The sequence below is a fragment of the Astyanax mexicanus genome, chromosome 10, assembly GCF_023375975.1.
Source record: "Astyanax mexicanus isolate ESR-SI-001 chromosome 10, AstMex3_surface, whole genome shotgun sequence".
Taxonomy (NCBI): domain Eukaryota; kingdom Metazoa; phylum Chordata; class Actinopteri; order Characiformes; family Acestrorhamphidae; genus Astyanax; species Astyanax mexicanus.
The window spans coordinates 26,010,686-26,032,503 of NC_064417.1; the positions used below are offsets into that span (position 1 = coordinate 26,010,686).

Consider the following 21,818-nt stretch of genomic DNA (forward strand, 5'->3'; position numbering starts at 1 on the left):
GAGATGATGGAGGAGAAGGAGGAGAAAGAAGAATATGAAGATAATGGAGGAGAAGGACAAGGAAAAAGAAATATATGGAGATGATGGAGGAGAGTGATAAGGATGAGGAAGAGAAAGAATATGTAGAAGATGAAGGAGAATAATGAGGAGGAGGAAGAAGAAGAATATGGAAAAGATGGAGGAGAAGGATGAGGAGGAAGAAGAATATGGGGATGATTGAGGAGAAGGAGAAAGAATATGAAGAAAAAGATGGAGGAGAAGGAGGAAGAATATTAAGAAGATAGAGAAAAAGGTGGAGGGGGGAATAAAATAATATGAAGAAGAAGATGGAGGAGAAGGAGGAAGAGGTACAAGAGAGAAAAGGAGGATATGAGCATAAAGATTAAGAAGTGGGATAAGATGATTAACATAATGAGAGAAGATGAGCAAGACAATGACACAAACAAAAAGACAGGAGATGTGAAGTGAAGTAGAAGAAGATGAAGGAGATCAGAGAAAAATAATGAAAGGAAGAAAAAGAAGATGAAGAAGGGAAAAGGCAAAGAAGAATAGAATGTGTTGAGGGGAAGAATAAGAGGAAGTGAGTGAGGGAGACGATGATAATGAAGAAGACACCTAAACAATAAGACAGGAGATATGAGGATATAAAGATCAAGAAAAACACCAGATACAGAAGAAGAAGATTATAAAGAATGACAAAAGACCAGTGAGGATGAGATGGAGGTGGATGAGAAAAAGAAAAAAAAACAGGAAGTAGAAGAAAAGGTGCAAAGAAAAGGATGGAAATAACATTTACTTTAATAAAAAACATGGAATTAAAAGTATGCAGTGATATTACAGTTCTGAAGATCTAGCTGAAAAGCTTCATCATATGAAAGCACAGATTTTCCTCCAGGTCTTTTTTTTAGGTGGGTTGTTAATGACTCTGAGTCACCGGCTGACTTTACTTTAGAGACCCGCTGGACTGCAGTAACCTCAGTAAACCCGCGAATGCCAGCGGTCAGCTCCACTTTTCCCCCTGCCTTCACTATCTCCTCACTCCACACACTCCTGTCCAGTCCTGAGGGAGAGCTGAGGGTCAGAAACGGTCACTACAGCGCGACCTGTCATCACTCCGTACAATCCCGGCTCACACTAATTGCCAGGACTCACCCACCGCGCGGCTTCATCTCACTGCGGTGGTCTCCAGGGGGCCGGGGGAATGTGAGGAGGTGGGTAGAAAAGGATGGGATTGACGGTGGATAAAAAAAAAAAACGTGTTTCTTCACCAAGGTTGATTTATTAATAAATACTTTAGAGAGGAATTTGCGAGGAATAAGAGCTAAATACCATATGTCTGATATTCCTGCACATCTGGCGGCTCTAGATTGGCAATAGTGATAGATTTGCTCTCTCTCTCTTTTGTTTGCTCTCTCTCTCTCTCTCTCTCTCTCCTTTCTTCACTCTGTCCTTTGTCCTTATCTGTCAGCGTATTTGGACAGAGCGAGAGAAGGCAGTTTTTTTTTCCTCCTGCTTCCATTCCTCTTCTCCGCAGGCAGAAGTTCAATACCCCGTTTCCCCTTACCAGTGCCCACGTCTTATTGATGTAGAGGAAAAAATCCGCACATCACCACTGCAAAAAAAATCCATTGGCAAAAACTAGACCGAATATATGTAAATCGAGACTTAAATGCTTTAAAAAAGATCTAATGTTTGCAGTAGCTTGTAAAAGAAAAAAAAAAATCCTCAGAAATACGAGTTGATCAGAGAGTTGTTAGGGTGTTGACCAGTGAGTTCATAGCCTCGCCCACCTCTGCTCAGGATCGATCACAGGCAGAGCTTACAGCTTTTGTTTACAGAGCTGTATTTAGCATTAGGTATCGTGTGTGAGTAACTGTAGGTTTAAATTGGATCTCCGGTTGATTCCACGTATTACAGAGACTTTAAATATACACTATGGGATCACGGTTTGACAAGGTAGCACAACTCGGCAGAACACTGGTTTATATCAAAGCATTGTTATATGATACAGAGCAGACTCTGGGGTTTCCTACATGGTGAAACTGCCCAAGCATCGAATAACCAAGTTTAAGGTAAGTCTAAGAGTTTAGTAGCGTGAGTTTAACTAAAAGAGATGTTATCAATGCTGCGGAGGGAGGGAGGTGGGAGGGTTTGGATTCACACTGGCGCAGAGGGAGAGTCGCCAGGACTGGCAGTCTGGCCTTGGCTCAGGTCATTGATTGGTCGCTCAAGTCTGACATTAAGTGAAGTTTAAGGGTTAACCTTACCTAGCACTCAGTGCTACATCTTTATAACTAAGGCTCTGGTATCTCTCAAAACATTTCATCCTTTGAGTTTTAGAGCTGTAAAATTTACTGTGGGGAGATATTAACTTTATTCAAATGAATCCGGCCGCCACGCTGCATCCAGCCAATCAGGGAACAGCAGGTAGCGAGTTCACACACATATACGAGCCTCACAGAACAGCTGCCTTTCAACCACGGAGGAGAAGCCGAAAATGGCGGAATATGGATTTATAGAGCTATAGGTCATGTGATGTTGATTCAAAATCTTATGATCTTATAATCAATTTTGCTTCATTTGAATTCAAAAACATCACGGATACACCCACACGGCAGGCCAAGAGATCCAGTGTTCTGTGGAGTTGTGATACCCTGTCACACCATGCTGTTTTGGTAGTTTATTATAATCTGTTTTTGTATATATATATTTTTTTTTAGATTTTTTTTGTATTACTAGTATTAATTGCAATTACAGTGTAATGACAGTGTAATGACAGTGAGTCCAGGTTGTTAAATGCACAAAAAATACTAGAAAAAAAACAGAATTATTATAAAACACAGGACAAAAAAAAAAAATGTAGGTAAGCGCATGCCCAGTGTCTTTAGGAAGCACGTATCGATGGGTAGCATAATTCGACAGAACACCTGCATGGCAGAATGCATTAAAGAAAACACGTTCAGTGAGTCCTTGTCCTGATGTGGCACAGCCTCACCCAAACTCTACCTCCAGCGGCCCCCAGATAAAATCAGTTTGAGACCCCTGTATTAGATGCTTATCTTACTTTGTTTCTTATATCAGCCAACTGCAGTTACAGGGGTTGAACAATGAAACTGAAACACCTGGTTTTAGACCACAATAATCCGGGTTAGCACTCGTACATCCCTTTCAGACAGCTTCCTCTTGCATCCACAGTTAATCCTGTTGCATGTAGTTGTTCCTTCTTGGTGGTATGCTGACATTACCCTGGATACCGTGGCTCTTGATACATCACAAAGACTTGCACCAACAATTTGTCCTCTTTTGAACTCTGGTATGTCACTCATAATGTTGTGTGCATTGCAATATTTTGAGCAAAACTGTGCTCTTACCCTGCTAATTGAACCTTCACACTCTGCTCTTACTGGTGCAATGTGCAGTTAATGAAGATTGTCCACCAGGCTGCTCCAATTCAACCATGAAACCTCCCACACTAAAATAACAGGTGTTTCAGTTTTATTGTCCAACCCCTGTACATTGCAGTTGTTGCTGCCAAGGGCCAAGTGGGTTTGAATAGTTTTTTTTCCCAATAATAAATGAAATTATCATTTAAAATATGCTATTAATTTATCCGAAAAATAAAAGTATGATAAAGCAGCAAAAGGGAAAAGAAATATGTAGGGGCAAATACTTTTTCACAGCACTGTATATAAGTGTATCTAAATCTGTCAAGCAAAAACACAGTTAATGGACATGCACTTGAGTATTTGAGTCTAGTCTTGGTCAGAACTGGTCTAAAGATAAATAAACATTTTTACGCATTTTTATCTTAATCTTGACTCAGAGTTGATGTGTCCCAGTCGGTGGCTTGACTTTGACTCTGGACTCGGGATCTTGATGACAATACCACTTGTAATAACACCATCTAACCTATAGTAGACAAGCACACCATACCACACCAATCAGTATCCCTGGGAAAGACTTTTAAATCTACATTCTCCAACCTATTCCAGCTGGCATTTCAATGTTGAATAAATGTTGAATCAATGTTGATCAACGTAGATGTTATGGTTGAATCATTGTTGAATCAACTGTTGATTTTGAAAAGTGAATCAAGGTTGATATAGCAACGTTGTTTCAATGTCATACGTTCAACCTTTAATAAACCATAGCTCACTAAAATTAGAAAATCCTATGGTTAACAATAAACTCACATCACTGTAGTAAAGCTGAGTAAAATGAAAGTTACCCACCACTACCAATCTGATTCAACATCTGATCTCAAAAACACTAAAACAGTAAAACTATTAGAACATGAACATGATTAAACATGGTGTTAAATGAAAAAACAGTTACTGCAAACAGAAGTAAAACACTTTCATTTCTCCATCCAACCACTTTTAGAAATGATATGGTGATGAAATGTAAAATGCTGATTCAAAAGGCAGAAGGTTGAGGACATTATGTTGATTCAACAAAAAAACTTTCAACATTAGCACAACCATTCAACATTAAATGTTTATTCAACGTTAAAATTTCAACGTTAGCACAACCATTGACCATTAAACGTTGTTTCAATGTTGAAACAACAACACACATGACTTTAGTCATATTTCAACCACATTTCAACATTGAAGGTCGGTTGTGTGCCAGCTGAGATAATATATGACTCAAACATAAATCACTCTACATAAATAAAAAAGAACATCAGCCAAATGCCAGTAACATAAATGTTATTACTATTTTATTCTTCTTAATGGAACCTTAAAACTAAAAAAAGATCTGCAGTGAATATCTGGCAACCAAAAATATTTGGCAGAATAAATGGAATTCCCAACAAAAGACTTAAATGAGCTGTTCTGTGCAGCAGAGGAACCGTCACTAATCTGTTCTTTTTTACCTTTAGTTCATCACTGTTTCTGAACCTCTGAACTAATCTTAATTGTGCCACTTGTGTCTAATAAAGTCTAATAAATGCATGTGATCTAATTTTAATGTATTAAACAATAAATACCAAGAGACTGCAAAGCAACTGGAATCTCTATGCACCTTTTATTCAATTTTGATTAAGATTCAGAGGTCTGTGATGTGATTATATAACAATTATCAAAGTGTCTTGATGCATCTTTCTTTTCTATGCAGGATTTATTTTTCCTCATGTCATGACTTGTTTCATTTCTTGGTACTCTTAACGGAAAATATTTGTAATCATCCATAATGAATCCTGTTATTTAATAGACTCTTTTACACTATTTCTATTAGGTAAAAATAAATAAATAATAATAATCCAGCGATTTATATGTTTAGGGTAATATTAAAACGCTACAAGGAAAGCAGCAACAAGAAGGTTATTTCTAATATTATGGCTAACTGTTACATAATGTAATGTGTGTACAGAGCTGGTTTTAATGTTGTGGCTGATATGCGTTTGATCTGTATATGAATAAAGTATTATGTGAAGTATATAATAGAGCTTGATTCATTTTAAATTATAATATTGTAATATGTGTGCTGAGTTACTGAGTTTAACTGGAAGCTGAGATTAAAGTTTAGCTTAATATTCTAACCTACCTTAGAACGAGGATACGTGCAATCAGCTGTGTGTGCATGCGAGTGTTTGTGTGTGAGAGAAAGAGAGAAAAAAGAGAGAGAGAGAGAGAGAGAGAGAGAGAGAGAGACTGAAAGTATTTAGCACAGTGACAGAGTTTCAACAGTTTGGAGGAAAATGAAGTGGAGGAAAGTAGTGGATGGCTCCAAAGGAAACCATTTAACCGGGTGTAAATCAGTGGCAATAAACAGTGCAACAGTGTGAACAGCATTTGGCACTTTCACACAGACAAACCTAGAAAATGCGTCCAAGTCGTTGATGTGAATTGATTCAGATGTCCGAATCGAAAAATCGAAAAAAAAAAATCCCACCCCTAAATGTGCACATTGTTTTGTGTGTGTTGTATGTGCGTGTTTTAACAATATTCACATAGGTTTTAAGCAAGACAAAATACATTTAGGCTATTTAACCCTTTCAGACCTAAATTATGTTGGTAATTTAAGCAAAAGGAGACTCAAACATTTCAATAAATAATATATTTGCTTTTTACATTTTAAGTGCCTTGGTAGACTGTGTTTATATTTTTTAATATATTACTAATAATATATTGACGTAGTGCCACCGTGCCCTATGTCTGAGTTGCTGTCTGAGCTAATGTTTTACTGACTTGTAAACAGCTCTCAAGCGTTACAAGTATGAGAAAATAGTTAAATACTTAAATCCTGCCAAAAATAAAAATGAAATGTAAAACACTAAAATGAAAATTCAAATACCGTATTGCGCATTCTTTTACCAAACGTGTGAAAATATTATGACAGAATCATAAACTAAAATTTGCTATTTCATTTTTAATTTGAGGACGGGCCTTATGTGACAAAAATAACATTTTAATTAAAAAGGCCTTTTGCCATTTCATTTTCATTAACATGAGGGTATTTCACAGCCAAATCTAAAATGAAAAAGAAAATTGTAAAAAAAGAAAAAAAAAAAAACTTCACTTTGGCCTTGCCTTTTCTTAATGAGCTGCACCCTTGACCAGCATGCAAATACATGGAAATTAACAACTGAGGGGGATACAATTATTTTGCTTTTTTTTTTTTTTTTAGATTTGACTGTGAAATTCCTGTATGTTAATGAAAACGAAATGGCAGAAAGCCTCTTTAATTATTATTTTTTAATAATTAATTGTATTTTTGTCACATATGGTCCGTAATTGCAAAGGAAGTGAATTAGTTTTATATATTTTTTATTTTGTCATAATATTTTTGCACACGTGTGGAAAAAGAAAGCACAGAATGGTATATGTTTTTTCATTTTCAGGTTAGTGTTTTTCAGTTTTATTTTCGGCAGGATTTACCTTCCATATATATGCAACAAAACATAAAACAAAATACAAATAAATACATGTACAGTACATGTCCAATGTAATGGATGCAGAGTCTGAATGAGGTAATGTATTGAATGGTGAAACAATCTAAACGAATACAAACATGTGAAAATATACCTGTTTGTTATACACTCCTTGCTTTAAGCAAAAAAAAATCCTTTTTAAGAAATTCTTTAAGTGGTTAATTTTGTTAAGGATTCTTTAAGTGGTTAAGTTTTTTAAGGATTCTTTAAGTGGTTCCTTAACTGTAGCATATTTCCGTCCCCCCAGTCTCTGAGAGTGAGCAGTGCCTGCACCAACATTTGAAGTGAGGAACGCTGCTACCAGTGTTTCTGTGTGTCATCTATAATGAGAGCAATTTCTAGCAAAGCTCAACATTTTGAGCTGCAGGCTCAGGACACGTGGGAGTGTATGAAAGAGAGAGAGAAAGAGAGAGAGAGAGAGACAAAAGGAAAAAAAGAGAAGCTGTACATACCCTTAATCCGCAAACTCTCCGGGATCCCGTCCTGCTGGAACAAGAACACAGAGAGAGAGAAACTCATAAAACATCACGTAGAGAAGAGCCTTGCAGACAGCTTGTCGATGGATCTCTAACAAGTCACAGCCGCACACTCCACACCATACCACACTACGCCACGGCGCCGCGTCGCACGTCCCACCCACCCCGGGGACGCCGGCCTGTTGAGACGTGTTCTTCCAATGTCACGTCTGAAGATGCCCACAGCGAAATCATTTAACGATGATTCAGACCAGCAGCACATCAATTCTCGCATCAATTCTCGCTGCCTCCGGATTCACAGCGCGTACTGTATGATTAAACTTGACCTATAAATATTTACCCGGGGTATTTAAAGCCGAGCGAGCTGTCTCAAAAGACAATGTTTTCATACGAGCATTCCCAACAGGAACATCCACGCAGCCAGGGAGATCTGCTGTCTAATAAAATCTTTATTTCAGGAAAATCCAGCTGAAGCACTGCACAAATCCTTCAGTCTGTCATATAATATCTTCATTTCCTTCACTTCATTTTTATATATTTTTATACTGCACAAAAATGCAGCTGACCTTTACGCTGGGTAAACAGTGCACAGTGCATATCAGACAGAATAACACAATAACAATAAAGTTATTGTCTATGAAAATGCATTCATAAGACATTATAAACATGGTTATACACATTAATAAACATGTATAATGTTTATTACAGGCATTATGTTAAATTGTGATTATAATGCATCGTAAGCTGTGCTTGTAGTATCTTACACACCCGGATTAAAATATCATATATCTGTCACTATTATACAACAGTTAGTGCCGCCGACCTCACAGTCTGATAAGTTGAGAAGTGTTCTAACCGCAATATGTATTGTGATAACAGCACGGCCTTCTCACACTAACTCTGCATCACTCCGCGGACACGTTCCAATAACCGCTTACCAGTAACTATTAGCATTAGCTTAGCACAGGCTAACTAATTTTAAGACCAGGAGTAAAGGCATAAAGTTATCCAAAAGCAGTGTGTAAGACTGGTGGAGGAGAACATGCCAAGATGCATGAAAACTGTGATTAAAAACCAGGATTATTCCACCAAGTATTGATTTCTGAACTCTTAAAACTTTATGAATATGAACTTGTTTTCTTTGCATTATTTGAGGTTGGAAAGCTCTGCATATTTTTTGTTATTTCAGCCATTTCTGATTTTCTGCAAATAAATGCTCTAAATGACAATATTTTTTAGGAATTTGGGAGAAATTTTGTCCGTAGTTTATAGAATAAAACAAAAAAGTTAATTTTACTCAAACACATACCTGTAAATAGCAAAATCAGATTGAGAAACTGAAGTGGTCTCTTAATTTTTATCAGAGCTGTATATATATAGACACACATGCAGAGATGAACAATATTGTAGAGCTGTTTTTTTTCTACTGCTATTTACCATTTTTTCTATTAATATCCTACAACAAAACTATCAAAACTCTGACTGTCAGGGATCTCAATGATGGAATTATGTGAATTTTTGCTTCGGAAGCACAAATTACAAGTGAAAGTGCCATTTTTATTGCATATTCACTGTCAATGACAAATAACTTAATTTGCCTTTTTGATTAATTAATTTGCACATTTAACTAAGCAAAACTATACAGTTTACACCCATTAACCATTCATAATGCGACATAACCGTACCAATGATTTTAGATTTCATTGTATCGCATTTTATTGCATTGGAAATGCAGTATATATTCATAGCCTTCATTTTTATCAAGGAAGGACAGAGCTCTGAGTCTCTGAGAATGAGACTATTTCTTTTCTAAAGGTTAAAGGAAGCTTCTTATAACTCCCTCCTCTATCATTGTGTTAGACAAAAGGCAAATGTTACATGACACTGGGCTTTTAAAACGTGCCCGTTTGAAAGGGCAGCACTGTCAAATTATTTACCTCCAGGCAATCCTTATTTCATGTATATCGACAATCATCAGCCATTATGAGGGCATTAAAAAGCCCAATTATTGAGGCTAGAATCCACCATTAAGACCGGCAAGGGCCTCCGACCATGAATAGGAACGACAGTGGCATGAATATTTGATACTTCGACTGCCGAGATTCATTTTCCTGGATGTGCGACTCGAGGAGCATGAGGAATGAGGAGGATTCATATTTTCTGATTCAGTCTTTTTTCCTCGCTCCTTGTAAAGGAGCATAATGGAGTTGATGCATAATGCAGCGAGCCTAGAGCTGCTATTAAAGCAGTCCTACACTTTCTGAAAGAGAGAGATAGATGAAAAGAAAGAGAAAGAGAGATAGAAAAAGCAGGAAGAAGTGAGACATTCATCACTGGACAGTAGAATCTGCAATTCATCAATTCATCTGTATGCATGTTTGTGTCTCTTAAATCAAGAAAAGAAATGGTTAAAAGTGACAGTTTTGCTTAACTAAGCTTTTCAGAATTCTCTGTTTGTCTTATACTAGAAATACTGACAATTCCTGAGAGTCTGCAGTTGATCTGAGGGCAGAAAACCTGGTAAAAAAGCTTTAGCTGATATTCTACACTAGCAAAAACAATTGCTAATGGTGCTCCAGAGTGCTGTAACTTTCTACATTCAAGATTACGTTCACACAGCAAGTAAAAATGGTGTATATACATACAGTAATTTTGGTGAAAATGTTTCGCCAAGGAGAAGAAAAAAGTGTCATTGTTTTTTTAAAATGAGTATGACATGCAAATATATTCAGTTACCTGTACTTAGAAGACCAAGGAACCTCTGACCAGACAGGTCAGAGATAAAGTGGAGAGGTTAAAAAAAAAAAAAAAAAAATATATATATATATATATATATATATATATATATATATATATATATATATATATATATATATATATATATATATATATATAAAACTTTGAGCATTTTAAGGAGTACTGTTTAATCCATCATCCAAAAATGGGAAAAAGTATTCTACTACTGCAAACCTAAACCAAGACATAGCTGTCCACCAAGCAAGCAGAGCACTGGTCAGAGAAGCAAGCAAGAGGCCCATGGTCACTCTGGAAGCAGAAATCCATAATTCCTTAGCTCAGGTGAAATAATCTGTATACAGGGCAACTATAAATTATGTACTTAACAAATCGGATTTTTTTTTTATCCAATTTTCTCCCAAATTTACATGGCCAACTACCCAACCCACGTATTATGACTCAATCAGTAGTGATGCCCCAATACCAGGAGGTTGAAGATTAGCAAATGTAAAGTAAGCTACCGCCTCATTTTGAACTTGCTGAGAAACACCAGCCTAGAAGTGATATGGGGAGAGAGCGCCACCTACCCACCCAGAGAGAGCAAGGCCAATTGTTCTCTCTCAGGGCTTTGGCAGCTGATGGCAAGCTGCATGACCGGGATACGAACCAGGGATCTCTCGATCATAGTGCCAGTGGCATTGTTGAAAGAAAGACATAAGAAGTACCGTTCACAGTCTGCCACAAGCTGTGTAGGACACACATACTTTTGTATGTCACACTTTTCAGATTTTTATTTGATTAAAATTTTGAAAACCATTTTTACTCCCCTTCACAAATATGTGCTACTTTGTGTATGTCTATCACTTAAAATGTTAATAAAATATATTTAAGTTTGTGAGGTGACAAAATGTGTAAAAGTTCAAGGGTTATGAATTCTTTTGCAAGCCACTGTAGCCAAGGCCAGGATTCCTAGCCTTGCTCTCACTTAGTGGGTATGATGACTCTCCCTCTCCCCCAACACTTCAGTGCAAAAAATGCTATGTGTGTATATATATATATATATATATATATATATATATATATATATATATATATATATACACACATAGCATTTTTAGCATTTTATATATATATTGAGTAATTATATATTAAAGTTATTTTAATACAATTATCTATTAGGGAAAAACTACACTGTATCAGTTCTCTCTGACAAGTGGTATTCTCTCATCTTTTCAGTAAATGAAGAAAGTTAAATGTGAGAGTGATTAGCTCAGACAGAGAGCGAGACAGTTAGATAACTAATATAAAAGCTTTGCTGACGGAGCTTTTCTCAGCGCTTTCATTTCCCCATTATGTTCCATTTGTTTGTTCCGAGCAATTATGATTATGATATTTCCAGTGAAACAATTATCTCAATACATGAAGGTCATAAACACAATAGCTCATTAGGTAATCAGTAGTGTTGTTATGCAACAGATCTGTGATTTTGTTATTTGGATAGATTAGTGTGAGTGCTTTTATGTGATTTTTGTTCAGAATCCCTTGTTTTTGAGCAGAGCATTGGAGAACCTGTCTGCATGAACATGGCTGTTTCTCAACGTGCATTTTTTTTGCGTGTTTTTGCATCTTTGTGTTCTTGTCCGGTGTAATCTTCTGCTGCCTGGATTTGCTTCCCGATACTCAAAACCATATTCACCATGTGTTCTTTCTCCTCCCCCAAACTGAGGACGCATCGGTTGGTGACTTGTTGAGGAAAAACGAATGGAGATCTAGAATTAACTGTGAATTCAACACTGAAGTAATGGAAAAAGATGCTATTTTGACCCACTTCTGGGTATGTTTTCCCATTTCTGTTTATGTTTTTACATAGGTTTTAAAGTGATGCAAGGAATAGGTGATTAAGATGTCAGTTTTCATTTGATTGAAACAAAAAGTGACCTGGATTGTATCGTTGTAATCTACAGTATTATCATTTAATAAGGCTACACTGTAAAAAAAATGTTAAGCACAGTAAATTCTGTTTTATTATTATATTATGTTTTTTATTATTAAAAATTAGGTTTTAAGAAAATATTTTACCTTAACTGACCATTTGTGAACTTATAGTGCAAAAAATACATTATTGCACTATAAGGCGCAATAATTTTCCAAAAATTGACAGTTCTCCTTATGTAGGAATTCTACCAGTCAGGTTGTAAGGAGCAGTAAAGGCAGGAGTTTCAGTGAAGTTTCTCCAAGACACAGGCTGGAGCAGTATTAGCATTAGCACTGTTCAGAGGAGAGTACATTGGACTGTAGTTTGTGTGTTTGTGGCTTACTGGAACACTCAGGGTTCCTCAGTGAAACGCTGGTGGGCAGCGTTTACTAGCACTAAGCACTGCTAACTGCGCCTAGCACTGCTGCTATCCACAGCTAACACTGCAGACACACACAAAAGTCTTAGATCATATTTCTGTTACTATTAATACTGTATATTAATGCTGTATATTGGATATTTCTCACTTTACTTAGAGTGCACAACAGCATATTATAATGTTTATAATGCTTTATAAATGCTTTTTTGAGTATGTTTATGTAATCTAATAGAAATAACATTCATAGCAAGTGTTAACCGAATTTGTTTTATGAAAGTAGTAATCAGTTGTAGCAGTGATTAATCTACCCCACTGTAAAATTACTCACACGAAGTCAGTAAAATCTTAAATTAATAAAACAAACAATGATAGTTTAGAATATTATGCCATGAGGTGAGTATAATTTACAAAAATCATCTAAACAGGTCCTTTATTATTGTGCTCATCATACAATAGAAACAGCTAAATTTCTGAGAAACATATTTTTCTAAGTAAAGGCATGTAGTGAAATTCAATAGAATTATAAAATAGCAAGTGCACAGCCACTCAACAGGTCCTACTGTATATCCTGAGTTTTTTTTCAGAAGTTAGTTCTTCTACTTTCATGTCCTTCTACTTAATTTGTAAGGCCAATTTTCCGATCCCAGTTTATATGAACTTCCCTCATCAATGCTCCAACACTAGTGAACCAATAGTTCTTTCCTTAAAGCAACTCCCACTGCCGATGCAAAGTAGCCAGGGATTGGACTTAGTCCACTAGACAACTTGGAGCCTGAGACATGGTTTTTGAAATAATTTAATATTTAATACTCAACTGTAGAAAGCAAAATCCTTTTGTTCTGTACAAAAGGAGTTCTGTACAAGAACTCTACTCCACTTATATTATTTTATATTATTTTACCACATCAGTAAAATCTTAATTCATTAGAGTCAAACAATGATAGTCGTGCTTTTGTTCTTAGTTTGTTCTTAGAAGGTAAACTTGTTAAGAAAAATCTTCCCAAGAACAAGTATGACATTTCAACTGGATAGCTTCCTACCTAAACAAATGTCTGGAGAGCCTCACCAACCCATAGTTTAGAATCCAAGATGGCTGCCTCCACACATCAACAGCAGTAAAATAAGTTGTGTTATACAGTTTAGTATCACTTTATCTTTTAGTATCTTTTAGTTTCTCATTAAACCAGTTTTACACACAGTACTGTACACAGAGTAATGTTTTCATTGTGTTATCAATTGGTATCGCTAGCAGTGCTAACCTGGGACAATGCTAGCAATGATCACTGATATCTAATAGTTATTTTCCTCTGAAGTGGAACTGACACCGTTCTGGTTTGCAAACCTAATTTGGAACCGGTTCGCCGCTTTTCCACCAACAAAAGTAGGTTCCGGAACCAGAACCGTTCTTCCAAAGAATACTAGGTTCTTCAATGCAAACTGTGATTAGATCTGTGGTCATGTCTGTTTGTACAGGACCACCACCGCTGTGCAACACCCTCTATTAATGGCGTATGACGTGTGACGTTTTGACAGTTCCACTAAAACTGGTGGAAAAATGTGTCGGTTTGCTGAAAAACAACACGGTTCTTATAAGCCAAATGGAACTGGTTTAAGAATCATAATTCTTTTGGTGGAAAAGCGCTATCAATGCATAAATGATGGTGTGACATCATGCCTAGTTCCAACACTCGACATCCGAGGTAAATGGAACACAGAATAAGAAATACCTTAAGAACAAGCTGGCCATCAGTTGTCAAACTGCTGACTACCTCAACTTTATCTCTCCTACAAATCCCACAAAGCCCTTCACCAGAGCTGCCTCTGCAAAAACTGAGTAAAATCACTGCGGTCTCTCTCTCTCTCTCTCTCTCTGAGCTTATCCCACCCTAATCTAGCTTTGCGATGTGGTCGTGGCAGGTCATGGACTCTGATGCCCAGCTTGACCCTCTCCTTTCTCTCTCTCTCTATTTCTGTCTCTCTATTTCTCTCTCTCTCTCTCTCTGGTTCTCCCTCTCTCTTTCTCTCTCTCTCTCTCTCTCTGGTTCTCCCTCTCTCTTTCTCTCTCTCTCTCTCTCCGTCCTCCCTGTCCTTACCGATAAGACACAATTAGCATTAAAAATGCATCACCAGATAAAGGCAGGACCTTAATTATTCCCTCCAACAGCAGCGGTTTTGATGTCGCTATCTGAAAAGACGTATTCCAGTCCAGGTTGATTGGGGTTCCAGCGCACACGGCCCTGTTTTGTTCTGATCTTCTGAAAACGACGGACGCGCTGCATCTGCAAAATGATTAACTTTCAAGAAATTAATTTGCAGATAGGAATTAAAAGAGTAAATTCCGTTCCTTCTTCTTCGAGCAGCAGTCAAGACCAGCCTGTGCTAATCATTCTACGCCTCTGATGTTCTGTGAAGGGGTCATAACCAACATTTTTCTTGTGATTTAATGAATTATTTATTTTATTCTTGTATTTTGTCATACCTAGTTGTCTATTTTTTAGAATCAAACTGCCTTTTTTCTTCATAGTTCCTTAAAACCTGATACAAAACACTTTAGGCCTTATCTTACAACCTACACAAGGCGCATCATGATGCTCATTTTGCTGTATCTTACACCCGGTCAAAGGTCTACTTTCATGACGTGCACCTGCGTCATTAAAACATTGACATTAAAATAGCTTAAGAATATATCTACACTGATGGGAGTGGTGGTCTGGAAGTAAGGTGAGTTCAGGTAAATTTCTGGTGTATTGCTATCTTGGCAATGGAAAACACAGGTGCGATACTGACTGATTGGAACCCTGACAACAGTCAACAGTCAGACGTTCCATGTTATCTTGGCACTTAATGCACATACACTGCCATGGTTACACACACATGGATGCACAGCAGTGCACAAACCCAACGTTTGTAGCAACAAGACGTACTTTTCCTGATGTTGCGATAGCGAAGACACACTGACACACCTTAAATCACGCTGCACAGTGCGCAGTTGATGGCTGTAGATCGCTATAGATCGTTAAAATAGGGCCCATAGACAGCTTATCTTGTCCCTGCATAGAAGAACTGCAAATCGAATAGGACTCTCTGAAACAGATAAACATGGACCTATTGGCACCATGACTAATGCCAGACATGTGCTAGAGGATTAAAAAGGCATCCAGCATTGAGCTTTGGAGCAGTGGAATGATGGTGCTCCATCCAGTACTGTTGGAATGAGGTGGGATGGTGATTATATTGTAGTCACATCCTGGTAGCACAATAATGCTAAAGTTGGCACCAAGCTACTAGAGCTATGTCTGGCTTGCCCTTAAAAAGGGCCCTATTTTAGTGATCTATAGACGAGCCATCAATCATGCACTGCACAGCGTGATTTGGGTCATTTGGGTATGTGTCTTTGCTATTATAATAAGGAAAACGAAAAGTATGTCTTGTTTGACTCGAATTGCACAAAGAGCATGTACTAATTATTAGAGTGTCACTTGTCATTCCTTTTAAGATCTCTTAGTTTAGCATATTGGTATTTTAATGGGGCAGTGCTTCTACACTTTTCAGCAGAAGAAACTGACCTGCACGTTTACAGGAACAGCAATGTTATTTTATTTAGTTTTCTGTGCATTGTTTATGTAAAACTTGGGTTTACACACTGCTGTGTCTTTTATATATGTGTAATGCATAGGGATGTTCAAGTGTTGTGTGTGTGCTGCACACCTGCATTGCCAAGATAGCAATGAAGTCTGACAGTTGACTATTGTCAGGATTTAAATCAGTCAGTGGTGCACCTGTATTTTCCATTGCCAAGATAGCAATACGCCAGAAATATACCTGAACACACCTCACTTCCAGACCACCACGCCCACTGGTGTAGATATATTTACACACTATCTTTACAGGTTTCTCTTTTGTCTTGTGATTTTGGCTCTGATGTATCAGTTTATTCTCTTTCTCCTTTTGACCATTACCTGTGTAACGAGTACGCTCTCATTTTTTTGCCCCTAGAATTGATGCCTCATCTACCTTTTTACTGCAAGCATCTGACTTCAGGCTGTATTGTTACATCTTATAACTTCAAGTTGAGTGGGAGGAGCTACAATATACAGTATGCTGAAGACTGGATTGGCATTGGCAGATGCCAATATGTATTTTTGTTTCTTAACAAAAAATGTTAATATTATATGGACATTTTTTTTTGAGCTACACCCAGTAAATTGCATAGACATGGGACTGAATTGTATACAATTTTATTTGACCTCAAAATCAATTTTATTTCTTTTTCTTCTTGTGTTTTTGTGATTTGAGCCTGAAATGATGACAATGGTTGCCTAATATGCATTTAAACAACATGCAGCAGTGCTTTAATTCCATTTATTCATTTTAGACTAGTTATTTTAGTGCATTAATCATGTAATATTCACATGGAAGCAGGGTTTTGTTCCGGTACCTCTGAAATGTGGGCTACCCCTGTATCTGACTGGATTAAAAGGAGAGGTGGAGCTCTGCTGAATGAGAGTGTAACGCTGAAATCCCTGATATCACGTTGGTTTTGGTCTGAGCAGGACAAAGCCTGGCGCTGTAAGCTGAATTACTCTGTGTGATTGATGCTGTCTGTGCTCAGGCAGAGCTAATGGGGTCACAGCTTATCTCCATTTTTCTGTGCCATAAACGTAACAAACCGGGCTTTACAGAGCCAGCTCCAGGCTAGCAGACTACATAAAGAGTAGATTTTTGAGGGAGTGCTACATGGATATGGACCCTCTGTGGACAAAAGAAGTCTAAAAGGAAAAAAGCTACTTTTAGATGCTGTGAGACTAAAGCACTAAAGGACACGCCTTTCTGGACGAGCTGAGAGATTCAAAATTGTTACTGAAAGTGAAAGAAGAAGTATGTGAACTGATGTGGTGGAGGACAGTACTGTGCAACAGTTTTTAGGCACCAAAGCAAATGACACTAATCCATTTATCTCAGGAATACGAGTGTTTTTACCTGAAAAAGCACCACGTATGATTTAAACAGATGCAAATAAACATACATACATACAGTAAAACGCAACAAGGAATTCTCATTTTTATCTAAGTATGTTATATCCTGTGAGCCAAGCTGAAGAACAAAGTGTGGTTCCAGATTTCTCCTGGATGCTCCTCAGCCAGCATATATGTGTATATGTTCAGTTCCATCAGCAGCTCACCTGATTTACCATATTTACCAATTTACCAAACCAGGTGTTGATTAATATGATGAGAACTAGAAATCACTCTATTAAGCTCAGATGAGGAGAAGAGATTAGAAGATGTTTTAAGGAAAACAGTGCTGTAAAAGCTCTGCTTTTTATAAAATTGCTGTTTATATTTATTATATGAGCTAATAAACACTTACTTTACTGAAATTCCCACATGTGCCTAAAACATTTGCACAGTACGTTAATTTCCAGAAGAGTAGAGATATACTGTAGTTTTTACAGCTTAGCCCTTATTTGTAGTGTTGGTCTTTTCTTGGATCTTTTTATTCCTGTCTTGTGTTCCTAGCCACGTGCTCTTTAAGCACATGGTCCTGTTTTGTTAGTGTCTTCTCACAGCCATAGCCTGCCCTGTCATTAGTGTTCCCACCTGTATCATTTGTTACTCCGCCCCCTCGTTACCTTCCCCAGGTGTTACCAGTCTGCCTGTGCATATAGAGCCCCCTTGTTGGGTCTTTTGTATGGTTTGTGTGCTCTTCTGGTCTGTTGTTTTTTCAAGGTCCTTTTCTGTTCTTGGTTGTTCTTTGTTTCTTGTTTTTGTAGGTATGTTACATTTGTTTAGTAATCTTAGATTTGTATTCTTAGTCTAGTTTTCTTTTTCAAACCGGCGTTTGCTTTGTGTTTTGTTTTTGGTTTATTCTTGTTTATGTAAATAAAACTTATTTCCTGCATTTACGTCCACTCTCTTATCCCTAAACAATCGTGACAGTAGTAGAGTAGTAGAGTCCTGATCGGTGAAGTTCGAGTCAAAACCAAGACTTTTTGTAATTGATTCTGAGGCACTGATTTTAAGGCATTTAGCTGATGTTCTTACCCAGAAAGATGTACAACAGTGATTTGATGTTTACTTTGAAAGTAGACACTAGAAGAAACTAGAATATAGACACTAAAATCAAAAAGATACATCATGCTTAGATACTGATAACTACAAAAGTCTGCATAGATACATGGAAAATTCATGGATTCATTTAAGAACATTTAGAACAGAGAAATGTATGGATGTCTGTGTTCCATGGATCTATAAAGATGGTAGAGCAAGGTGAGCTATATTGGAAGCTTAAAGTGCTTTTAGTACAGATCTGGCACTGACAACTTCCATCAAGACAAGAAAAGAAGAAGAAAAGGGAAAATATATATATATTTTTATAATTTATTGTACCTGTCAGGGTTCAAACCAGTGTTGTCAGTTTTCTGATGCCAAGATAACAATATGACTGCAATTAAACCTGAACACACCACACTTCCAGACCACCACGCCCATCTGAGTAGATACAGTATATCCATAAACGTCTTTGCTGTGTAGTTGGTGCAGGCACAAGAACATCACAACACACCTTGCGCTGGTTAGAATACTGGATCGTCAGTCAGGGAGAGCACAATTGGTCTCTGATTGTTGAGGACATTTCTAGTGATTCTAGTGGGATTTTATATAAACAAGGATTGGGTAATTGGCCTTCAATATGGTAGAAAATGTGAAAAACTAACAAACAACACAAACAAGAGACAAACACAGAAAAAAAAAGTTTTCAGTGGCATAGCTGTGTTATAAAAGTTCGTTGGAGACTTTCTATGATTCAGCATTCCTAAAATTCTGTACATAGCATTCCGCACAGTCCGTCCATTCTCCGCCTTAGACTATAGACTGTTAGTGAAGAAGAATGGCGAGAGAATACTGCATCACTGCATGAAGCCTGTTCGGCGGCAGACATATTGTGAAAAGTGAATCAAATGCGGATCCAATTTGCCTCAGTCTGAAGGTGCATCAGTTTGACCCTGAGGGAGGAGAGTTTGTTTACTTCAGCCATAAAGACGAAAAAAATAAAAGTTTCCTTTATTCTGAAGGCCCATTCCTCAGCAATGCATTCTGGAGCTTCAGGCCTTGTGTTTGGTGATGTAGGGTTTGGATGGAGCAGCTCGGCCATGGAAACCCATTCCATCAAGGTCTCTATGCTCTACACTACTGTTCTTGAGCTCTAATCTAATATGAAGCCTGCATGAAGTTTGGAGGTCTGTAGTGATTGTGTAATGTAATGTAATGATTGACTCTTCAGAAAGTTGGTGATCTCTGCTCACTATGAACCTCAGTATCCGTTAACCCTGCTCTGTTATTTTAAGCAGACAGAGTGATTTGCTTTCATTCCAAGTTGTTTTCACTTTGTTATAATATCACTGACAGTTGGCTGTGGAATTTTTAGTAGTGAGGAAAATTCACGACTGGACTTGTTGCACAGGTGCTGAATCCTATCACGGTACTATGACTGGAGTTTAATGAGCTCCTAAAAGAGTGACCCATTTTTTTCACTAATGTTTGTAGAAGCAGTCTGCATGCCTACAGTAGGTTCCTGTTTTTTTTTTATCTGTAGTCATAAAAATGATTGAAACCTGAGTTCAGTAAAGTTTTTCTAGAAGAGTCTCCACAAAAAAAAAAAAAAGATTTCCTCACTCATTTTTTTACTGATTATTCATAACATTGAATTTTTGTGATTTTCCCTGAATATTTAGAAATGTATTAAACATTTTTACTGGTATTTTTTGTTGTTGTTGGTATTTTTTTACCTACAGATTTTATCAGGAAATATTTTAATTGGCTTTTACTGATCATTATCTAATTGTATTTATTCATAGCTTTCATCACTAAGAAGCACTCATGAAAAGCAGGAAATTAAAGTGATTGGGAAAAAAAAAGAAAATCGATAAATTGCGAAAAGATGAACCACAAATAGATTAACTGGACATTTAATTTAATTTGATTTATTAGAACAAGGCACCCCTTGTGCTCCTGTCCTCTGTTTTACTGTACTTTAACCACATGGCCTTGCTTTGTTATTATCCTGTCTCCGCCCTAGCCCCACTTGTCTCATTTGTAACCCCGCCCCCTTTTTTCCTTCCCCAGGTGTTCCTAATCCTTGTCATGTATATAACCCCCTTTGTTTGAGTGTTCCTTCTTAAGTTTTTTTGTGTATTTGGTGCCATGTGTAAGTCCTTGTGTTTGTAGTGTTTTTACAGTATTTTTGTATCTTTTTGTATTCTTTGTATCCTTGTATACTTCGTATTTTTAAGTAATAATCATAATAATCTAGTCTCTGTTTATCTGTTTTTTGTTTCATTTATACAGTTTTGTTATCCTTAGTCACGTCTTTTTAGTTTAGTTTGCTTTTTCTTTTTTTTGCGTTTTCCATGTTTGCTTTTTGTTTAGTTTTTGTTGATGGTTTGGGTTTCTTTTAATTATGTGAAAATACCTGCGCTTATATCAACCCCCTCGAAATCACAGTAACAAAACAAAGCATTCTCTTATTGAGTTAATGTTCTGATTTCAGTATTAATTACAGGTATAACGGTTAAAGTTGAGCAGGCATCAATGTGCATAATCCAGGGTAGATTGTGATCATAAAGAAAGTAAGGAACAATTTCTGGACCAGCAGAAAAAAAAAAAAAAAAACATACGTAGAGCTATTCTGCGCTGGGTTTTTATAGGCAATTATTGTTTGTTACCCTGACGACAGAGAGATAAAGAAAAATGTGTACAAGGGTGAAAGAATGAGAGTGAATAAACAGATTCTCTACAGGTTCCAGTTCCTGTAGTTTCTGAAAGATAAAGACCTATTTTATTTATACTGGGAAAATCAAGTCCCCTATATTACATTTAACAGTCAGTCTGCATTATAGATGGAAAGATCGGTCAGCTCTATATTGATTTAAGACATAAATTTCCAACCAAAATATGCAACTGGACAATCTTTCTGTAATTTTACCAAAGCTGAGAGCTGATTGGATCATATTTGAGATTTGTATACAGCATTTACAGCAGTATCCTGAGTCTTCTCTCTCTTCTTTCTATTGCTCAAAACAACCAACCAACAACCTGAATTATATTAACGACTCTTTATGCTCTAGTAAAGGAAACAGCTGCATTGATAGAAAACGAGTTAGAGTAATTATTTTTAGCTGCAGCCACAGCGTGTTTACCATTGGATTTCCATGAGCTCTTTGAACATTTTCTCTATATTTATTAGCAAACCTAAACTTAGCTGATGTGTTTATGCAGTTATGACCTACATTGTGTATCTGAGCTGAGTTATTATAAT

General features: G+C 37.0%; 1 protein-coding gene across 4 annotated transcripts in view; it reads right to left on the reverse strand.

Annotated features, from left to right (window-relative positions):
• Positions 1-21,818, reverse strand: part of fstl5 (follistatin-like 5) — a 274,862-nt gene that overhangs the window by 214,321 nt on the left and 38,723 nt on the right. For 2 of the 4 annotated variants that reach the window (XM_049483812.1, XM_049483814.1), the window contains exon 3: positions 7,390-7,420. In XM_049483812.1, coding sequence (XP_049339769.1) covers positions 7,390-7,420 — 31 coding nt within the window. Of the gene's footprint in view, positions 1-7,389; positions 7,424-21,818 lie in introns of all 4 variants that reach the window. The other 2 variants (XM_049483813.1, XM_049483811.1) reach the window with 1 other exon arrangement.